Raw genomic sequence first — 15,874 nt, 5'->3', positions numbered from 1 at the left:
ACATCGATTATTCGATAGCTCCGCTTATATTGAACAGATATTGATATGATTAGCTTTATAACAGTATTTTGTATTGTACTAAATTTGAAAATAAATTTTTTTTAAAATCAAGGAAAAAAGGTTATAGGAAAAACCCTCCGGATATTGAATGTATCCTCTTTTAATGTTTAACTTTCAATCTATATATTTCAATGATCCTTTAATGATCATTTCTGTACCCATAAAAGCATGTTTTCTCAAGTGTTTTCGAAGACTTTCCTTAAAAGTCCCCTCCTCACATGGTGGTTAGGACATCTTTGCACTTCTTGGCAAAGGCCCGCGTCTCCTCGCATTCGGTGGAATTCGACCAACGGCTCTGGGGGCAGTTGTGGAAGAAATTGTATATCACGCAAGAGAGGATCACACTGGAGGCGGGCTTGCAAAATTTCCCCGTGCCGAAGGCCCTCACAATGGGCAGAGACAGAAACTGCGATGCGGCATCCTCAGCTGGAAAGGATGTGCCACATGGATTAAGAGCTTCTTCTTCGCGAAATTGAACTCACTATTGGAGTGGCATTTCTGGAATGCGTTCAGCATTTCCGTCTCGTACTCGGGATCCGTTTTGTGGTACTTCTTGTAGTGGGTGTGGACGGCAATCATGTCCAGGGTGTCGTTGCTGTCCAGCAGCTTGTACTGATCGAAGACGCACTTGCCCCAGCAGGTGCCCACCATGGCCTGGTCCACGGTGACATCCTCCATGGCCTCTTCCTCGGTGGAAGGTAGTCGAAAACTTGTCTGCTTGGCGCACATCTCGGTGACCTCGTCATGCCCGTCGGGATGCTTGCAGCAGTAGTGGATGTGGTCCTCATGAATGCGCTCCACATGCCGGCAATGGACGCGAATTGCCGAGAGTCTCCCCTACATTAGTGAAAAATCAATCAGTTGCTCTATTCTGATTTTAGTTACCCACCAGGAGCTGGGCCACAGCCAAGCAGATCACAAAGGTTGCCCTCACCATTTTTGAAAACTGTGAAACCCCTCGCTGGCCCGGTCCGACTTTATACCGGCCCACCGTTCCCCATTGATGGACAGACCTAATGGCCCCCACAATGCTCCGACATTAATTTGATTTCGGGCCCATTATTATGGCAACAGACCTGACGACAGTCGACGAGGGGTCGTGGCACTGTCATAGCGACGCCGTCACGCAATTTATTATTAATTTTCCGAGGCGAGGCTGTCGCTCGCCTTATTAGTCAGAAATTGGCCTTTGAAATTTGATAAGTCGATTTGGGCAATCATTTAAAAAGAAAAACGATTTGCGATGGGCAAAAAGGGTAAAGGAAAAGGCAACAAGCTGGCCAAGATGTCCGAGGAGGAGCGGGCCCGCTATCTCCAAATGCGAGCCGACGCCGAAGAGGAGACGAGGCGCCGGAAAATGCAGCTCATTGCGATGTACATGAAGGTACTCTACTGGACTCAAGTGATGGCCTGAACCAGAAGGACTCTAATGACTCTAGTCATGTTCCCTTTCCGTAGAACAAACTCAAGCGGGAGGACGCCTTCGGGCGGCTGAACATGGCCAAAATCAATCAGGAGTGGCGCAGCATTCTAAGGCAGGTAAAGATTCAGGAGCTGCGAAGGGAAATCGTCGACGTGGAGGCCTTCTTCAAGGAGGCTCTGAAGCGCAAGGACAGTGTAATACAGCGCCTCATAGCGCACATCGGATCCACGGAGGATATGTACGCGAATCTGCAGCAGTCCCACATGGAGAATATAAGCGGTATCATTGGTGAGATTTGTGTGTATTTCCCAAAACCCTTACCCCTTGACTATTAAACCATCTAATCTAGGTATCCACCGGAGTAGGCTGGAGTTCTTTCGGAATATCTACGAGGAGGATAAGCAGGCGGTTCTGGGTGAATGGGAACAGGACTCGGCTGGCTTCCGGGAAATGCACGCCCAGAAGCAGCTGGAATTGGAGTGCGTATTCTATCAGGTGGAGGAGACCACCGATCGGGAGATCAAGGACAGCCACGAACGATTCCTGGATCGGTGTGAGGACCTTAAGAGCGGTGTAAGTGTCATTCTAATTAAACAGCAGGCTGCCGTACTCTTCCCAGTCGTCGCACTGGGCCTTTGCGTACTCCGACATGCACTTGATCAGATCCCTGGACTGCGAGCACTTATTGTTCCTGTTGCGACTGTTCTCCAGGTAGCGGAAGCACTGCTGCACCGTATCCATGAAGAAGTTACGCAGCTCCCGATCGCGGAGATCCTTAGTCAGTATATAGCTGACTTTGCGCCGATCGGGCAGGCCATTACCGTCCGCCTGTGGAGGAGTCAGACAGGATGAATGGGCTGAAATGCAGTATACTGTCACCTACCATATTCATCTCCTCGAAGAAACACTGGGCCACACACTGACCTCCCTCGCTCTCCGAGCTGTTTCTGTTCTCCGTCTGCTTCAGGCTGCGTTGCCACCTGTAGCCATTGTTAGTTCTACCGTCCTGTTCCTGGCCATAGTCGTATCGATTTACCTTCCTCCCATAACCTCGGTTGTCCTCGTTGTCGTCCGGTGCATTTCCGTTGTTGTTGCCGTTGCCGTTGTCGTTGCCACTGCGGTGCATGCAGCTGCGGACAACCCTTTTTAACTCCGCCTCGCCGTAGCCCTCCTGGGCGCGGCACTTGAGGCCCTCCACAGAGCAACAGCAGAGGCAGAATAAGATCAGCCAGATCATTTTGGAAACTGAATGCACGAACAGCAGCCCAGCCTTATATATAGCACTGTGGAATGACACCCTAATTGATGCCCTGACTGACACACAATGGATGCAGCCATCCATCAATTATGACTCGGATTACGTGCCTGTTTTCAGATGCAACTGCAGCTGGAGCAGATCACCAGCCGTGGCGAGGCCAAGCTGGAGAAGCTCTGGCAGGACTACCAGTCGGTTCTCGCTGGCTACTGCCAGCACATCGAGGGCTTTTACTCCGAATATGTGGATCTGAAGCAGCGCGACGAGGAGGCCGCCCTGCAGATCAGCCAACAAACCTACGACATTGAGGACCTGATCGATCAGTTGGCAAACCTTCGGCTCGTCTCGGAGGAGTTCTACACTAAGCAACAGGCCCAGCTGGAGCAGCGTCAGGCCATCAAGCAGCAATTAACCGACCGCCTCAGAGAGCTGCGCACCTGTGTGGAGCAGGAGGTGGCCAGGGATCACCAGACCTTCAAGCTGATGTCCGTGGAGAGCTACAATGCGCAGGAGACCCTGCAGGGAATCGTCGGGAAGGGCGAGACCTTGGTTCAGCTGTCGGCGGTCTGTGCGAAAATGGAAACCCAGCGCGAAAAGATGTTCCTCCTTCCCGAGCTGTCGCGGGAGATCATTGAGATTCGTGAAGTTGAGGACCGATCCGACGCATCTACTGACTTGCTCAAGGTACGAATGTAAATCTTTGGAATGCCCCTTAATACGTATATGCCTTCCCCTAGGATGAGATAGGAGTGGTGCCGCAAATGGACACCTTCTGGCGTCGCGTCAACAATGTGTCCGTGGACGTGGCCTGCCTCAAGCAGCAGAAGAAGAGGTTGGAGGCGTCCAATAGCCAACTCAAGGCGGAACTCCAGGAGTACCTGGTCAACCTGAACATCGGAAATGGCTCCAACAGCCACATACACGACTACCTATCCAGACGGCCCAAGAGCATGTCTGTGGATCGCGTCACGCGTCTCCAGCTGCAGCCCAAGCAGGTGAAGAGCGCCCTGCCCACTGGCCGCCGCCCGCCCCCTCCCACTCCTCCAATATCTCGTCCCAGCCGTGGCCGAGTGGCCGCCTTTGAGGCGAACTTCTCCAACGCGGTTCGATCCCGGAATCTAGCAAGGGGACGACCTGAGTTGGCCAGGAATGAGAGGGCATCGTAGAAATTTGTGTCAAAATTACTTTCTCTCTTTAGGCTAACATGCATAACATTTGGAATATTACAAAGCGCTTTGGCGCTAAAACGCCGCTTCGAGGGCACATGGACATGGCGTTGCTGAAGCTCGTGTGTGCCCTTAATCGGGATGGAACGTTGAACCTGGCCGTGCCCCTGGGAAAGTACCGCCAAACAACGGTGAAGAACTATCGTGATTTCTCTCCAATTAGAGTCCGGAATACCTATTTGAGCAAAAATAAGAATGATATGGCCTTTTGCAACGCCTATCTGCAAAAATTGCTCCAGGATTACAGCCACAAACGGGAGGAGCAGAGGAAAGCCCAGGTTCGGGACACATTCAAGCACAAGTCGCCCTATTAAGAGGATTTTCCCAAGGCGCTTTGTAAACTTCTAAATTCTGCAATACAAAATTCAAACTCAACGAAGAGGCTGCTACAAATTCAAAACTAAATAAATCGAGCTGCCAGATCAGTGAAAAAGGTGCAGTGTCATTTTCTATACACTCTTTCAAGTGCTGCCAACTTTTTAGAAGAAAATATAACTGTTTTTGTGGCTGAATTTCCAAAAGAAAATAGAAAACTTAGTTGAATACTATATATTTTATATAGCCAGATTTCAGCCTAATAGCAATTTCCGTATATCCGAAATCTAATTAAAAAGAGCCAGAACTAGCTATAAAATAGCTGATTTTGAAACAGTGTTTATAGCATTGTTCGTTGTGCTGCCAGATCAGTAAATAATGTGGTATCTTACTTTATGCGCCTGCATATAACATTTCACTCCCGGCAAGTTAGTTTTTCAATCGGTAAATATAAGGTTTAATTTAAATATAAGACTAATGCAACGCAAAAATAAGTTGTTGTTTTGAATGGGCTCTAAAAAAGGGTATGGACAATAGGCAAAAAAAGCCAAGGTAAATTACAATGTTCGTACCAACCTCACCTCGCGTGTGGGACAGTATATTGAGAAAGTGGGTAGCATTTTATCTTGCATGCAATTTCTCGGCCGTTTTGTGTATTGTCCATACCCTCTTTTTTCCTGCCTTTATGTAGCAAATGTGTAGTTGTCGTGTAGTTGCCATTTAAACGCATGTAGCAACAAACGCGACTTGATATATTGATATTGTCATTAAATAGGCAGGAAAAGTTAATTCCTGGCTAATAAGTTAAAGTAAGTGTAGTGCACTAGTGGCGAGACCCATCAAGGAGGACAAAATATCTGCAGCAAGGCTCCCTGTTGGGGTGTAAATTCCAGATGCAGTTTTTTACAGCCCGAGGAGACGGGAGTGTGAGCTATAGATACAACACTGTTATAGATACAACAACAACGCTGTAACGGGATGGAACGGGAACGAGGGAACAGCCAGCAGTGATAGGAGGAGGGGAGAGTTGTTGTAATAGGAGAGAGGGGGCAGCATGTTCTTGTTCTTGTAAAATTACCCAAAAGAAATTTCGTTCGGGAAATGTGGAAAATGTGCGCGAGCTGAGAAACAACCCCGAAAAAGAAGCGACAATGAAAACGGAAAGAGAGGCCAATCGACAAATAAATATCATTCAGGAAAGCTGAAAAATAAAACTAAAGCGTAAAATAAATAGAAAAAAAGCAACGATAAAACGTTATAAAGAAAGTGTGAGAATCGGAATCAAATGAAATCGAATTCCAAATCAGAATTTGGATTGTAAATTTTCGTCGCTGCCTGTCTGACGCCGCCTAAGAGATAAACACAAAGAGAGAGATAAATACAGAAATAAAATTAATGGAAAAGCATAGACATATGTAGGTAGGAGTATATACATACATGTACATATGCATATGTATGTTTTATTGGTTGTGCGTGTGTATTGTGTGTAAGTGAGTGAGTGCTTATCTCGGCAGGGAAATGTGAATGGAATTGGAGCAGCAGACGAAGAATAATTTCGGAAGATAAAAACCGAAACGAATCGAAAGGTAAACCCTTGTAATGCTTTAGGGGGTTTTGCGACGCCACGCCACGCCTGCCTTCCGTTTACACCCACCAAACATTCCCATGTCCATGTGTATCCCCAATGTGCTCTTTTAAGCCTGGCCAAACTAACAGCTGCCCACATTTCATACTCCTCTACATTGCGTTTCGCATCGCAGGCTACACACACAACTAAAATGGTTGTCGCCAGTTCTCGCATCATCTACTACGCAATATAAGTACTCTCCACGCACTGTCGTTGTCACCGTATCCTATGCATCGACCACATCGTCTCAGCATCGCCATCACCTGGAGCACGAGCACTAACTCTCCTCATCCAACATCATCCAGAATAACCCTGTGGGGCAGCAGGGGGAGTAGGATGATACTTCTTCTGCTGCTGCTCGGCCTGGTGACGCCGCCGTCAGCCAGAGGTAAACTCGAGGGCGAAAGCCCAGTTCAGTTCCCTCATTTCCAGCTCACAAATCTCTTGGATTCCCCTCCAATTGCAGCCCAATATCAGTCGCCACGCATTATTGAACATCCCACCGATTTGGTGGTGAAGAAGAATGAGCCAGCGACACTCAATTGTAAGGTGGAAGGCAAGCCCGAGCCCACCATCGAGTGGTTCAAGGTAGGACGGATGGCAGCGGACACGCTATTCAGTGGCTCTAAGTTCTCTCTTAACTTTCTCCTTTTTTGCTTTCCCTCGTTAGGACGGCGAACCCGTCAGCACCAATGAGAAGAAGTCGCATCGCGTCCAGTTCAAGGATGGCGCCCTGTTCTTCTACCGCACGATGCAGGGCAAGAAGGAGCAGGACGGCGGCGAGTACTGGTGTGTGGCCAAGAACCGTGTGGGCCAGGCCGTTAGTCGACATGCCTCGCTCCAAATAGCTGGTAGGTCCAATCAACTCTCGACAACTTGTCTGCCCACACACTAATCTCTTGTGCTTGTGCTCTTTTTTCTGCCAGTGCTGCGCGACGATTTTCGCGTGGAACCCAAAGACACGCGCGTGGCCAAAGGCGAGACAGCTCTGCTCGAGTGTGGGCCGCCCAAAGGCATTCCAGAGCCAACTCTCATTTGGATGAAGGTAAGACCCAGACGACAATCACTTAAATCAGCCAGCAATTCATATATTAATCCGCTCCCCTTTCTCTGCTCACATAGGATGGCGTCCCCTTGGATGACCTGAAAGCCATGTCGTTTGGCGCCAGCTCTCGCGTGAGGATTGTTGATGGTGGTAATCTGCTAATCAGTAATGTGGAGCCCATTGATGAGGGCAACTACAAGTGCATTGCCCAAAATCTGGTTGGCACCCGGGAGTCCAGCTACGCGAAGCTGATTGTACAGGTCAAGCCATACTTCATGAAAGAGCCCAAGGATCAGGTGATGCTGTACGGGCAGACAGCCACCTTCCACTGCTCCGTGGGCGGCGATCCGCCGCCAAAGGTCCTCTGGAAGAAGGAGGAGGGAAATATACCCGTGTCTCGGGCCCGAATCCTGCACGACGAGAAGAGCCTGGAGCTCAGCAACATTACGCCTAGTGATGAAGGCACCTATGTCTGCGAGGCGCACAACAATGTGGGTCAGATCAGCGCCAGAGCCTCGCTCACCGTGCACGGTAGGATTTAAATCTGTTCATTGGGTCGAAAAACCTCTTTTATCTATGGTTTCCTTCGATCCATTAGCTCCTCCAAACTTTACCAGAAAGCCCAGCAACAAGAAAGTGGGCCTCAATGGCGCTGTCCAGTTTCCTTGCATGGCCTCTGGCAACCCTCCGCCTTCTGTTTTCTGGACCAAAGAAGGCGTGTCCACGCTGATGTTCCCGAACAGCTCTCACGGCCGGCAGCAGGTCTCGTCGGAAGGAACGCTCCAGATCAGCGATGTCCAGCAGGATGACGAAGGCTTCTACGTTTGCTCCGCATTCAGTGTCGTAGACTCCTCCACAGTGCGCATCTTCCTTCAGGTCAGCTCGGTAGACGAACGTCCGCCGCCCATCATCCAAATAGGGCCCACCAATCAGACGTTGCCCAAAGGAGCTGTGGCGACACTGCCCTGCCGTGCCACTGGCACTCCCAATCCCCGCATTAAATGGTTCCACAACGGGTATGCCGTGCAGCCAGGCAATCGCCACAGCATCATCCAGAGCAGCTCTCTTAGAGTCGATGGTGAGTGATAGTCGCTATCCCCATTCTAATAGATATAAATAAAGTATCTTCGACCCTTGCAGATCTGCAACTGAGCGACACTGGTCTCTATACATGCACTGCCTCCTCGGAACGTGGCGAGACCTCCTGGTCAGCAACGCTTACAGTGAGTTTAAGCTTGAAAGTTGCCCTTGCACCTGACACACAATTGATTTCATTTGCTAGGTTGAAAAGTCGGGCGCAACTTCAATGCATCGCGCTGCTGATCCCAGCACGTATCCGGCTCCACCTGGCACACCCAAAGTACTGAATGCCAGTCGCAGTAGTATCTCCCTGCGTTGGGCCAAGAGCCAAGAGAAGCCAGGCGCCGTGGGGCCGATTATTGGGTAAGATTTTGTCAGATTATTCCAGTGTGGATTCTTTATAAAAGTGTCTCTTTTTCTCTCTCTATCACACAGCTACACTGTGGAGTACTTTAGTCCGGATCTGCAAACTGGTTGGATAGTGGCTGCTCATCGTGTGGCCGATACTCAAGTCACTGTATGTTTTCCCTCAAATCAAAACTCCTTTCGATGACTAAAACCTGAATTTTTCCTCTGCAGATATCCGATTTGACGCCCGCCACTTCGTATGTCTTCCTGGTGAGGGCGGAAAACACCCAAGGCGTGTCTGTACCCTCGGGCCTATCGAATGCCATCAAAACTATTGGCGAAGACTTCGATGCGGCTTCGGCCAATGACTTGTCGGCAGCTCGAAATCTGCTCACTAGAAAGGTAAGTTTTAGAGGTTCCGTTAAGGATTTAAAACTCCGACTAACTCTTTGTTTCATATGCAGTCTGTGGAGCTGATAGATGCCTCGGCCATCAATGCCAGTGCCGTGCGTCTCGATTGGATGCTGCATGTGAGCGCAGATGAGAAATATGTGGAGGTATGTGCTATATACTACTGTGTGGTGTATAACTCAGCTAATTCTTCTTTCCGATCTATTTTCAGGGCCTGCGCATTCACTACAGGGATACAAATTCGCACTCGGCGCAGTACCACTCCTTAACTGTCATGGATGCCTCGGTCGAGTCGTTTGTGGTGGGGAATCTAAGGAAGTACACCAAATACGAGTTTTTCCTGACGCCCTTCTTTGAGACAATCGAAGGACAGCCCAGCAACTCGAAGGTGGCCCTCACCTACGAAGATGGTAAGCTTTACCATTCAACGATCAAGCTCTCACTAATTTTTTCGCTCTTTCCCTTAGTTCCCTCTGCTCCGCCAGATAATATACAAATCGGGATGTATAACCAAACAGCTGGATGGGTACGATGGACGCCGCCCCCTGCCCAGCACCATAATGGCAATCTGTATGGCTACAAAATCGAGGTGAGCGCGGGCAACACCATGAAAGTGCTGGCCAACATGACGCTCAATTCCACCACCACATCGGTGCTGCTGAACAATCTCACCACCGGAGCCGTCTACAGTGTGCGTCTGAACTGCTTTACCAAGGCAGGCGATGGGCCCTACTCCAAGCCGGTAAGTGAAAACATTGCTCTCAGAGTTGGATTCTTCTCCTAATCTCGTGTTTTCTCAGATCTCTCTCTTCATGGATCCTACACACCATGTGCACCCACCGCGGGCTCATCCCAGCGGGACTCACGATGGCCGGCATCAGGAGGGTCAGGACTTAACCTACCACAACGGAATGGGTGATATTCATCCCAATAGCGACACCCATCCCACCACACACAGGACGTCCTCGGACTATCTGCCTGGGATCTGGCTAATGGTTGTGATTGTCATCATACTCTTAGGAGTGGTCATATCCGCTGCCATAGCCATGGTTTACTTCAAGCGGAGACATCAGATGACCAAGGACCTGGGCCACCTAAGTGGTAAGTGAAATGGATAGACTTCTGATTGCAGCCTCCTCTCATTCACATTTCCCTCCAATTCTAGTTGTGAGCGACAACGAAATCACTGCCCTGAATATCAACAGCAAGGAAAGTTTGTGGATTGATCGCAACTGGCGTCCGACCGACACTGATAAGGACTCGGGACTGAGCGAGTCCAAGCTGCTGTCCCATGTCAACAGCAGCCAGTCCAACTATAACAACTCCGATGGGGGAACCGACTATGCCGAAGTGGATACCCGCAACCTAACCACGTTCTACAACTGCCGCAAGGTGAGTTCCATCTTAGATATTGAAGATTGACCATCTAATCCGTTTGCATTCTTTGCCAGAGCCCCGATAATCCCACTCCCTATGCTACCACAATGATCATTGGCACCGCTTCGGGTGAGACCTGCACCAAACCCACTTCCCTGAGTACCGACAAGGACTCGGGCACACATTCCCCCTATTCGGATGCCTTTGCTGGACAGGGAGCGGTTGCTCCCGTTGCAAAATCTAACTATCTGCAATATCCAGTGGAGACCATTAACTGGTCCGAGTTCTTGCCACCACCGCCGGAGCACCCGCCACCATCATCCACCTATGGCTACGCTCAGGGCTCGCCGGAGTCTTCGCGTAAGAGCTCCAAGAGCGGAGGATCTGGCATTTCCACAAACCAAAGGTAAGAGCCGCATGACCAGCCATAAAATGGATCACTCCTCACCCAGACATTCCCCTTTAATGCAGCATCCTGAACGCCTCCATTCACAGCAGCTCTTCCGGTGGTTTCTCAGCCTGGGGCGTTTCTCCACAATACGCACCCGGCTGTCCACCAGAGAACGTATACAGCAATCCCCTGTCATCTGTGGGCGGCTCCCAGAATCGTTACCAGATCACGCCCACCAATCAGCACCCGCCCCAGCTGCCGGCCTATTTTGCCACCGCGGCACCTGGCGGAGGTCCCCCCACGCATATTCAGTTCCCCACTCATCGCCATGCTGCCAGCGAGTACCAGGCGGGCCTGAATACATCACGCTGCGCCCAGAATCGATCCTGCAACAGCTGTGATGCCCTGGCCTCGCCCATGCAGCCACCGCCGCCGGCTCCGGCTCCTGAAGGCTGGTACCAGCCGGTTGTACCTCTTCTACAGGGACATCCAATGCAGCCGACAACCTCCAGTCACCAGATCTACCAGTGCTCCTCCGAGTGCTCGGACCACTCCCGAGCCTCGCACAGCCATAAGCGGCAGCTGCATGCGGAGGATCACACCAGTGGCAAGCGCTCTGGCCACCGTCGTCACGCCAACACCCAACTGGTGCAGCCCTGCCTAGAGAGCGAGAACGAGAACATGCTGGTAGACTACGAGTTGCGCGAGCGCACATACACCAGCGACTGCTGCAATAGCTCCCGGGAGGGCGACACCTGCTCCTGCAGCGAGGGCTCCTGTCTGTACGCCGAGGCAGGCGAGCCGGCTCCCCGCCACATGACTGCTAAGAATACTTAAAGCGGAACTAGCTGACGCCTTCCTTCCCAACGAGTCATCATGGGGAGACGGTGTGTCGAGGCAGAGCCATTCCCCGATGGTGGTTTAGTATTAAATAGCATCTAGTCTAACTTTTCATTCATATCGAACTTAGCCAGCGGTTAGGCCCCAGTCCTCGAGCCTGGGGAAAGCCGCTTGGACAAACTCAAAGTTTCTGCGCCATAATTTCCCACTAATATCGAATACGACTACGAACCATGGAATCAAATACGTACGACTGCCACAACAGACACACGCACTCATCATATACAACCACAATCATGGGGGCATTGTGCAGCTTTAGCAATTACGAATTTTCCATTACTACATCCATACAGCCTAGACATTCATAGACAAGCACAATGCTCCCCAGCATCGCCCCCCTCCTAGCACCCAAAAATTTCCCTCATGAAAAACATAAAGTACTTAAGAGATAGATACGAGTGCTGTACGATAGATATTGCTTCAGATAGGGATAAGCGCATGGGCTATCCTTCAATATAGAGTTCAGAGCCCAACTCAGTGTGAACAGATCTTCAAGAAATACGTACTCAAGAGAACTTATTGAGCAATTTAAACAGATCAGGCCATAGAAAGTACACTGAGTAAACTGAGCAAGGACTCGAGTATGTAGTTAGAACCAGAGTGCATATGATTAGATATACATATGTACAGCATGTTTTTGGTCCTAGTCATAGGCTTGATACGAATACGTTAACGATACTGACTACAATATAGTATGTACTTGTATTCAAAACTCTTTCATATCTACGATCACAATCGAATACTTGTCTCCGCCTCGGACTTGTGATGAGGAATGACGGAGGAGAACTAAGGAGTGACGAGGGAGACAAGTGAGACGGCAGTTGCAATGTTTAATGGTTAGTGCTTTTCTATAAAAAGAAAAATATATTATACTTCACAAATACGGTGGTGACTTGTGACCCAGTGAATATACATATAGATATACATATATACATACTGAACTACATACACACGACTACACGACTACTTACATAGCATTTAGCCAAGTTTAGGACCTGCACACGGCTAACCGAGCTACTCCCCAGTTTTCCGTTACGTTGTCCAGTGTCCGCTGTGCAGATCCCCTCCACGACATACATTTTCTACAATCTTGCATTTTGAAAAAAGTAAAAGTCTAAAATGTACCTGTGATATACCCCCATTATAGTATTTTAAACCCATTTTATTTTTTTAGTTATGTATGCCTTTTTGATTTCGATTTGAGTTTTTCGTTTATTTCGTTCGAACAACGAGAAATGTTTGTTGGAAAACCCGCACGCATACGAACAGACAGATTGATAGACGTTGGTGAGGTTTTGGGAGGTTTTTGGGAGAATATATAGCATAATTTAGAACTTAGACACGTACCACATTTGAAATGCAAAATGGATAATACGAAAATCATCAAATCGAAATCATCGAAGCCAAGAGAAATGCTCAGAGACTTCGGCTGGCCGGAGAGGCCCAAACACTTTTCGAAGAACCTAAACGCGTGAGCTGAATGGAGATCGGAATAGGGCGGGATGGTTAGGGCTGACGGAAAAGTGTTTAGAGCCGAGTGGAATTGGATATGACGGATATCCATTTGGACTTGAGTCAACGAAACGTTTAAACAATACTACACACACACACACACACACCCACAAACACACACACATCTGCATTACTTATAGCTATACGTACGTATATAGAGATCATATAGCACCTAGAACCGCGCATGTATCAAATCAAATCAAAATATGCTATAGCATACACACCCCACACAAATCCACTTCCTTGCTAGCCGGACAGGATCGGCGAGGCATGTACATATATCTTATATACATATATACAAATACTCCTATACGTTATGTCGAATCCAACTTGCTTTGAGTTGTACTGCCCTTCCGTAGCCATATTTAGAGACGAAGCATAGTTGGGTCTGGGTTTTAATAATTAGCATCTAGATTCTAGAGTATTTTAAAGTCATAGCGTAAACGAATTTTAAGAACGAACGTAACCCTCATCAGAAATCGAAGTCGAAGCGAAAGCGACATTTAATTTTACTGCGTACTGCCATAAACTAACTCTTCTAATTGCAAAACACACACAACTGAAATATACTTACCATATAAATACGAGTATATCTAGATATATACATATAGCATTTAAAATTATATAAAAATTAAAGGAACATTTTACATATACATACATATATGGGGATATATATTTAGTTTTTAGAACTTCTTGTACTTACAGCAATACTAATTCCTGGAAGTCGACTTAATTTTTATCTATGTCTGCCCAAATTCTGCTCTCTAACGGATGTCGACTTCGCCAGAAATCTCCTTGAGCTGCAGCGGAACTTTGCACTTGAGATGACAACCCTCCAGGGTCGACGGACCTCTCAATCCGGTTTCAATTTACAGTTTTTCCGCAGCACTCTGATTGTCAGGAGAGCGTTGAAGTGGAGGATATTCCGAGAGCTGAACAAGTGTCGAGTCCCAAGGGAACTGTCTCTCTTTGTGGTATTTTCCTTTCCACTAAGGCTGAGCTGTAGGACACACCCAAAGATGGAAGACAAGATTAGGTGCCTGGAATGAGTATTCTGAAGTGTCTGCTCTCTCTATGTCCTGCAGAAGATCAGTTAAGTGATCGATAAAGTTCTCTTTCTGCCGATAGGGATTATAGTCTGTGCATTTATTATTTCGTTCTGGCGATTCTATGAGTTTGCCAGCCCAAAATAGATTCGTTCCAATGATCTGCGGGTTAACTTGAGACACTCTCTTTGGACCGCTGTGCAACAATATCTGCGGTGCGTGAGCAGATTGCCATCACAGGCAAATTATGTGATGTTCTGTAACAAATCTGTCACAGCTTGACGCCGCTGTTGATGCTTGCCGACTCGGCGTTCACTCACAACGCCACCAACTTGCTCACACCCTTTCGCCTGGGCATCCACATCCACTGCCAGGGGTCAGTACGGCAGAGAGATGCGGGCAAACCACAAATTGGTCAGAGATGGCGATAACATCAATTGGTCTTGATGGCGGTGCCTTTTGTATGATTCTCCCGCAGTACTTAATGCCACAATATGCTCTACCCTCACCACTGGCTCTATCTAGATTATGTATGTATGACTGTGGCTCTGGCAGCTTTACTATATATGTACTTTGGGATAGTTCAGATCCTTCTCTTCATAAAGCAATGGCATGGTTTGATCAGAGAATGAACGGTATACTAAGCCCAATCCCCATCCAAAGATGATTTTCCTAAGGACTTATGGATATTTGTCACCTAACAAGCTGCTCATCTCCCAGATCCTTACTGTTGGCCTCGTTCTGGAGGACATGCAGGCCTTTTCTTGGCTTGGCTTAAAGGGTAGAAGAAAAAATACACATATATATCCCAAAGGATGAAATTTCCCATTCCTAACAGCAACATTACAGAATTTGACCATGTTTTCTTTAATCAGGTGCAATAAAGTTCTTAAGTCGAAGAACCTAGCCAACAAATGGAGGAACATGCAACATTTATGTCAGCCATCTGCAGATGTTCAAGTGATAGATACACGTATCTTGAATCTGATATCCGTAGGCAAGACGAGTAGCTATACAGATGGAATCTTCTGGGCTGGCCCAAGCCTCAAGCTTGCTGCGTGGGCCTCCCCTCTCTAGTCATCTGCCCACAGCCAGCCCTGGCCCAGCCCTGCCGCAGTTGCGTCTGCGTGTTGCACCTTTTCCGCAGTTGCCGCTGTTGGCTCTACCTGTGTTGCTCTGCGACCGCTTTAATGATGATCATAGTACGCAAAACGCAACGCAAAAAACAGAGAAGATGACGAAGGAGATGCAGCCGAAAACCAATCGATTATTATATGTGCCGCACTATATTTCAGTCGGAGGCAGTGGCAGTGGCAGTGTGGCTGAAACGAGGGATTGAGCCAGAGTTCCAGCGAAGAGATTATTTTTATTTGCCCTGCCAGATAGCCAGACACGTCGAAAGAGTGATAGAGGGCGATGGGCCCTTTTGGGCCAAACCGGTTGGACAGGTAGCGTTGGAAAAGTTGTACGCACGCCTTGCCCTTCTTGGTCTTCGTCTGCGGCGTCCTCCTGCTCCTCGCCAGGATAATGACTGTACGAGCACGGAATCCGGGTAGAGGTTGGCATCAGCATGGGCCTAGGAGTGCTATTCCTTTTACCGTTCCCTCTTCAGTCAGGATGCTGGTGCGTGTCGTCTCTTTCTTTCTCTCTGCATGTGCGTGCGGGGGTGCGGGTGCAGGTAGCGACACAGATTTCTACAACGCCCCTACCCCTACTCTTATCACAACCCTCCGGGTTGTCCTAGTCCTCGTCTTAGTCCCTTTTTTTAGAAGGCAAAGAAGACGATGTCGACTCTGGTGGCGGCGTTTTCCTTTTTTAGGTCCCAGAAAATGTTCGTCTCTGTGTGTTTGTGTGCGAG

General features: G+C 48.5%; 4 protein-coding genes across 10 annotated transcripts; 2 read left to right on the top strand and 2 right to left on the bottom strand.

The window, feature by feature from the left end:
* Positions 1–182: 182 nt before the first annotated feature.
* Positions 183–1,035, bottom strand: Obp58b (Odorant-binding protein 58b). Its single transcript, XM_001360458.3, has 3 exons — positions 950–1,035; positions 543–897; positions 183–486 (listed from the first exon to the last, which is right to left on the bottom strand). Exons 1-3 carry the CDS (start codon positions 995–997, stop codon positions 275–277), a joined length of 615 nt encoding a protein of 204 aa, XP_001360495.2. The 5' UTR covers positions 998–1,035; the 3' UTR covers positions 183–274.
* Positions 1,036–1,250: 215 nt separating this feature from the next.
* Positions 1,251–4,397, top strand: LOC4803840 (dynein regulatory complex subunit 2). The gene is made up of 5 exons (XM_001360456.4): positions 1,251–1,444; positions 1,519–1,771; positions 1,833–2,056; positions 2,859–3,422; positions 3,476–4,397. The coding sequence occupies exons 1-5, from the start codon at positions 1,304–1,306 to the stop codon at positions 3,902–3,904; spliced, it is 1,611 nt and encodes a 536-aa protein (XP_001360493.4). The 5' UTR covers positions 1,251–1,303; the 3' UTR covers positions 3,905–4,397.
* Obp59a (Odorant-binding protein 59a) lies at positions 1,766–2,742 on the bottom strand. Its single transcript, XM_001360457.4, has 2 exons — positions 2,367–2,742; positions 1,766–2,311 (listed from the first exon to the last, which is right to left on the bottom strand). The coding sequence occupies exons 1-2, from the start codon at positions 2,718–2,720 to the stop codon at positions 2,069–2,071; spliced, it is 597 nt and encodes a 198-aa protein (XP_001360494.3). The 5' UTR covers positions 2,721–2,742; the 3' UTR covers positions 1,766–2,068.
* A 559-nt stretch (positions 4,398–4,956) lies between the features above and the next one.
* Positions 4,957–13,160, top strand: robo1 (roundabout 1). Of its 7 annotated transcripts, XM_033378054.1 has the most exons (19): positions 4,957–5,694; positions 5,794–5,865; positions 6,040–6,294; positions 6,373–6,494; positions 6,577–6,757; positions 6,833–6,951; positions 7,029–7,482; positions 7,550–8,029; positions 8,092–8,174; positions 8,234–8,394; positions 8,467–8,548; positions 8,611–8,781; positions 8,844–8,936; positions 9,002–9,200; positions 9,258–9,532; positions 9,591–9,891; positions 9,956–10,182; positions 10,242–10,573; positions 10,639–13,160. In XM_033378054.1, exons 3-19 carry the CDS (start codon positions 6,135–6,137, stop codon positions 11,393–11,395), a joined length of 4,197 nt encoding a protein of 1,398 aa, XP_033233945.1. In that variant the 5' UTR covers positions 4,957–5,694; positions 5,794–5,865; positions 6,040–6,134; the 3' UTR covers positions 11,396–13,160. The 7 variants fall into 7 exon arrangements, with proteins under 7 accessions (XP_033233945.1, XP_015039380.2, XP_033233947.1 ...); XM_015183894.2 differs by lacking the exon at positions 5,794–5,865 and having other exon boundaries at positions 4,957–5,088; XM_033378056.1 differs by lacking the exon at positions 5,794–5,865.
* Positions 13,161–15,874: the final 2,714 nt, after the last annotated feature.

The sequence above is a fragment of the Drosophila pseudoobscura genome, chromosome 3, assembly GCF_009870125.1.
Source record: "Drosophila pseudoobscura strain MV-25-SWS-2005 chromosome 3, UCI_Dpse_MV25, whole genome shotgun sequence".
NCBI lineage: Eukaryota > Metazoa > Arthropoda > Insecta > Diptera > Drosophilidae > Drosophila > Drosophila pseudoobscura.
This window is presented reverse-complemented; position numbering and strand designations above follow the sequence as displayed.

What these genes read in the sequence shown, in the direction of transcription:
- Obp58b (XM_001360458.3), bottom strand. Translation starts at nt 997, where the DNA reads ATGGTGAGGGCAACCTTTGTGATCTGCTTGGCTGTGGCCCAGCTCCTG. An exon ending in TGGCTGTGGCCCAGCTCCTG is followed by an intron (nt 898 to 949) that starts GTGGGTAACTAA and finishes TCACTAATGTAG; the next exon opens with GGGAGACTCTCGGCAATTCG. An exon ending in CCAGAAATGCCACTCCAATA is followed by an intron (nt 487 to 542) that starts GTGAGTTCAATT and finishes CATCCTTTCCAG; the next exon opens with CTGAGGATGCCGCATCGCAG.
- robo1 (XM_015183894.2), top strand. Translation starts at nt 6,135, where the DNA reads ATGCATCGACCACATCGTCTCAGCATCGCCATCACCTGGAGCACGAGC. An exon ending in CCACCATCGAGTGGTTCAAG is followed by an intron (nt 6,495 to 6,576) that starts GTAGGACGGATG and finishes TTCCCTCGTTAG; the next exon opens with GACGGCGAACCCGTCAGCAC. An exon ending in GCCGTGGGGCCGATTATTGG is followed by an intron (nt 8,395 to 8,466) that starts GTAAGATTTTGT and finishes TCTATCACACAG; the next exon opens with CTACACTGTGGAGTACTTTA.
- LOC4803840 (XM_001360456.4), top strand. Translation starts at nt 1,304, where the DNA reads ATGGGCAAAAAGGGTAAAGGAAAAGGCAACAAGCTGGCCAAGATGTCC. An exon ending in GTGAGGACCTTAAGAGCGGT is followed by an intron (nt 2,057 to 2,858) that starts GTAAGTGTCATT and finishes GCCTGTTTTCAG; the next exon opens with ATGCAACTGCAGCTGGAGCA. An exon ending in CATCTACTGACTTGCTCAAG is followed by an intron (nt 3,423 to 3,475) that starts GTACGAATGTAA and finishes GCCTTCCCCTAG; the next exon opens with GATGAGATAGGAGTGGTGCC.
- Obp59a (XM_001360457.4), bottom strand. Translation starts at nt 2,720, where the DNA reads ATGATCTGGCTGATCTTATTCTGCCTCTGCTGTTGCTCTGTGGAGGGC. An exon ending in TCTTCGAGGAGATGAATATG is followed by an intron (nt 2,312 to 2,366) that starts GTAGGTGACAGT and finishes ACTCCTCCACAG; the next exon opens with GCGGACGGTAATGGCCTGCC.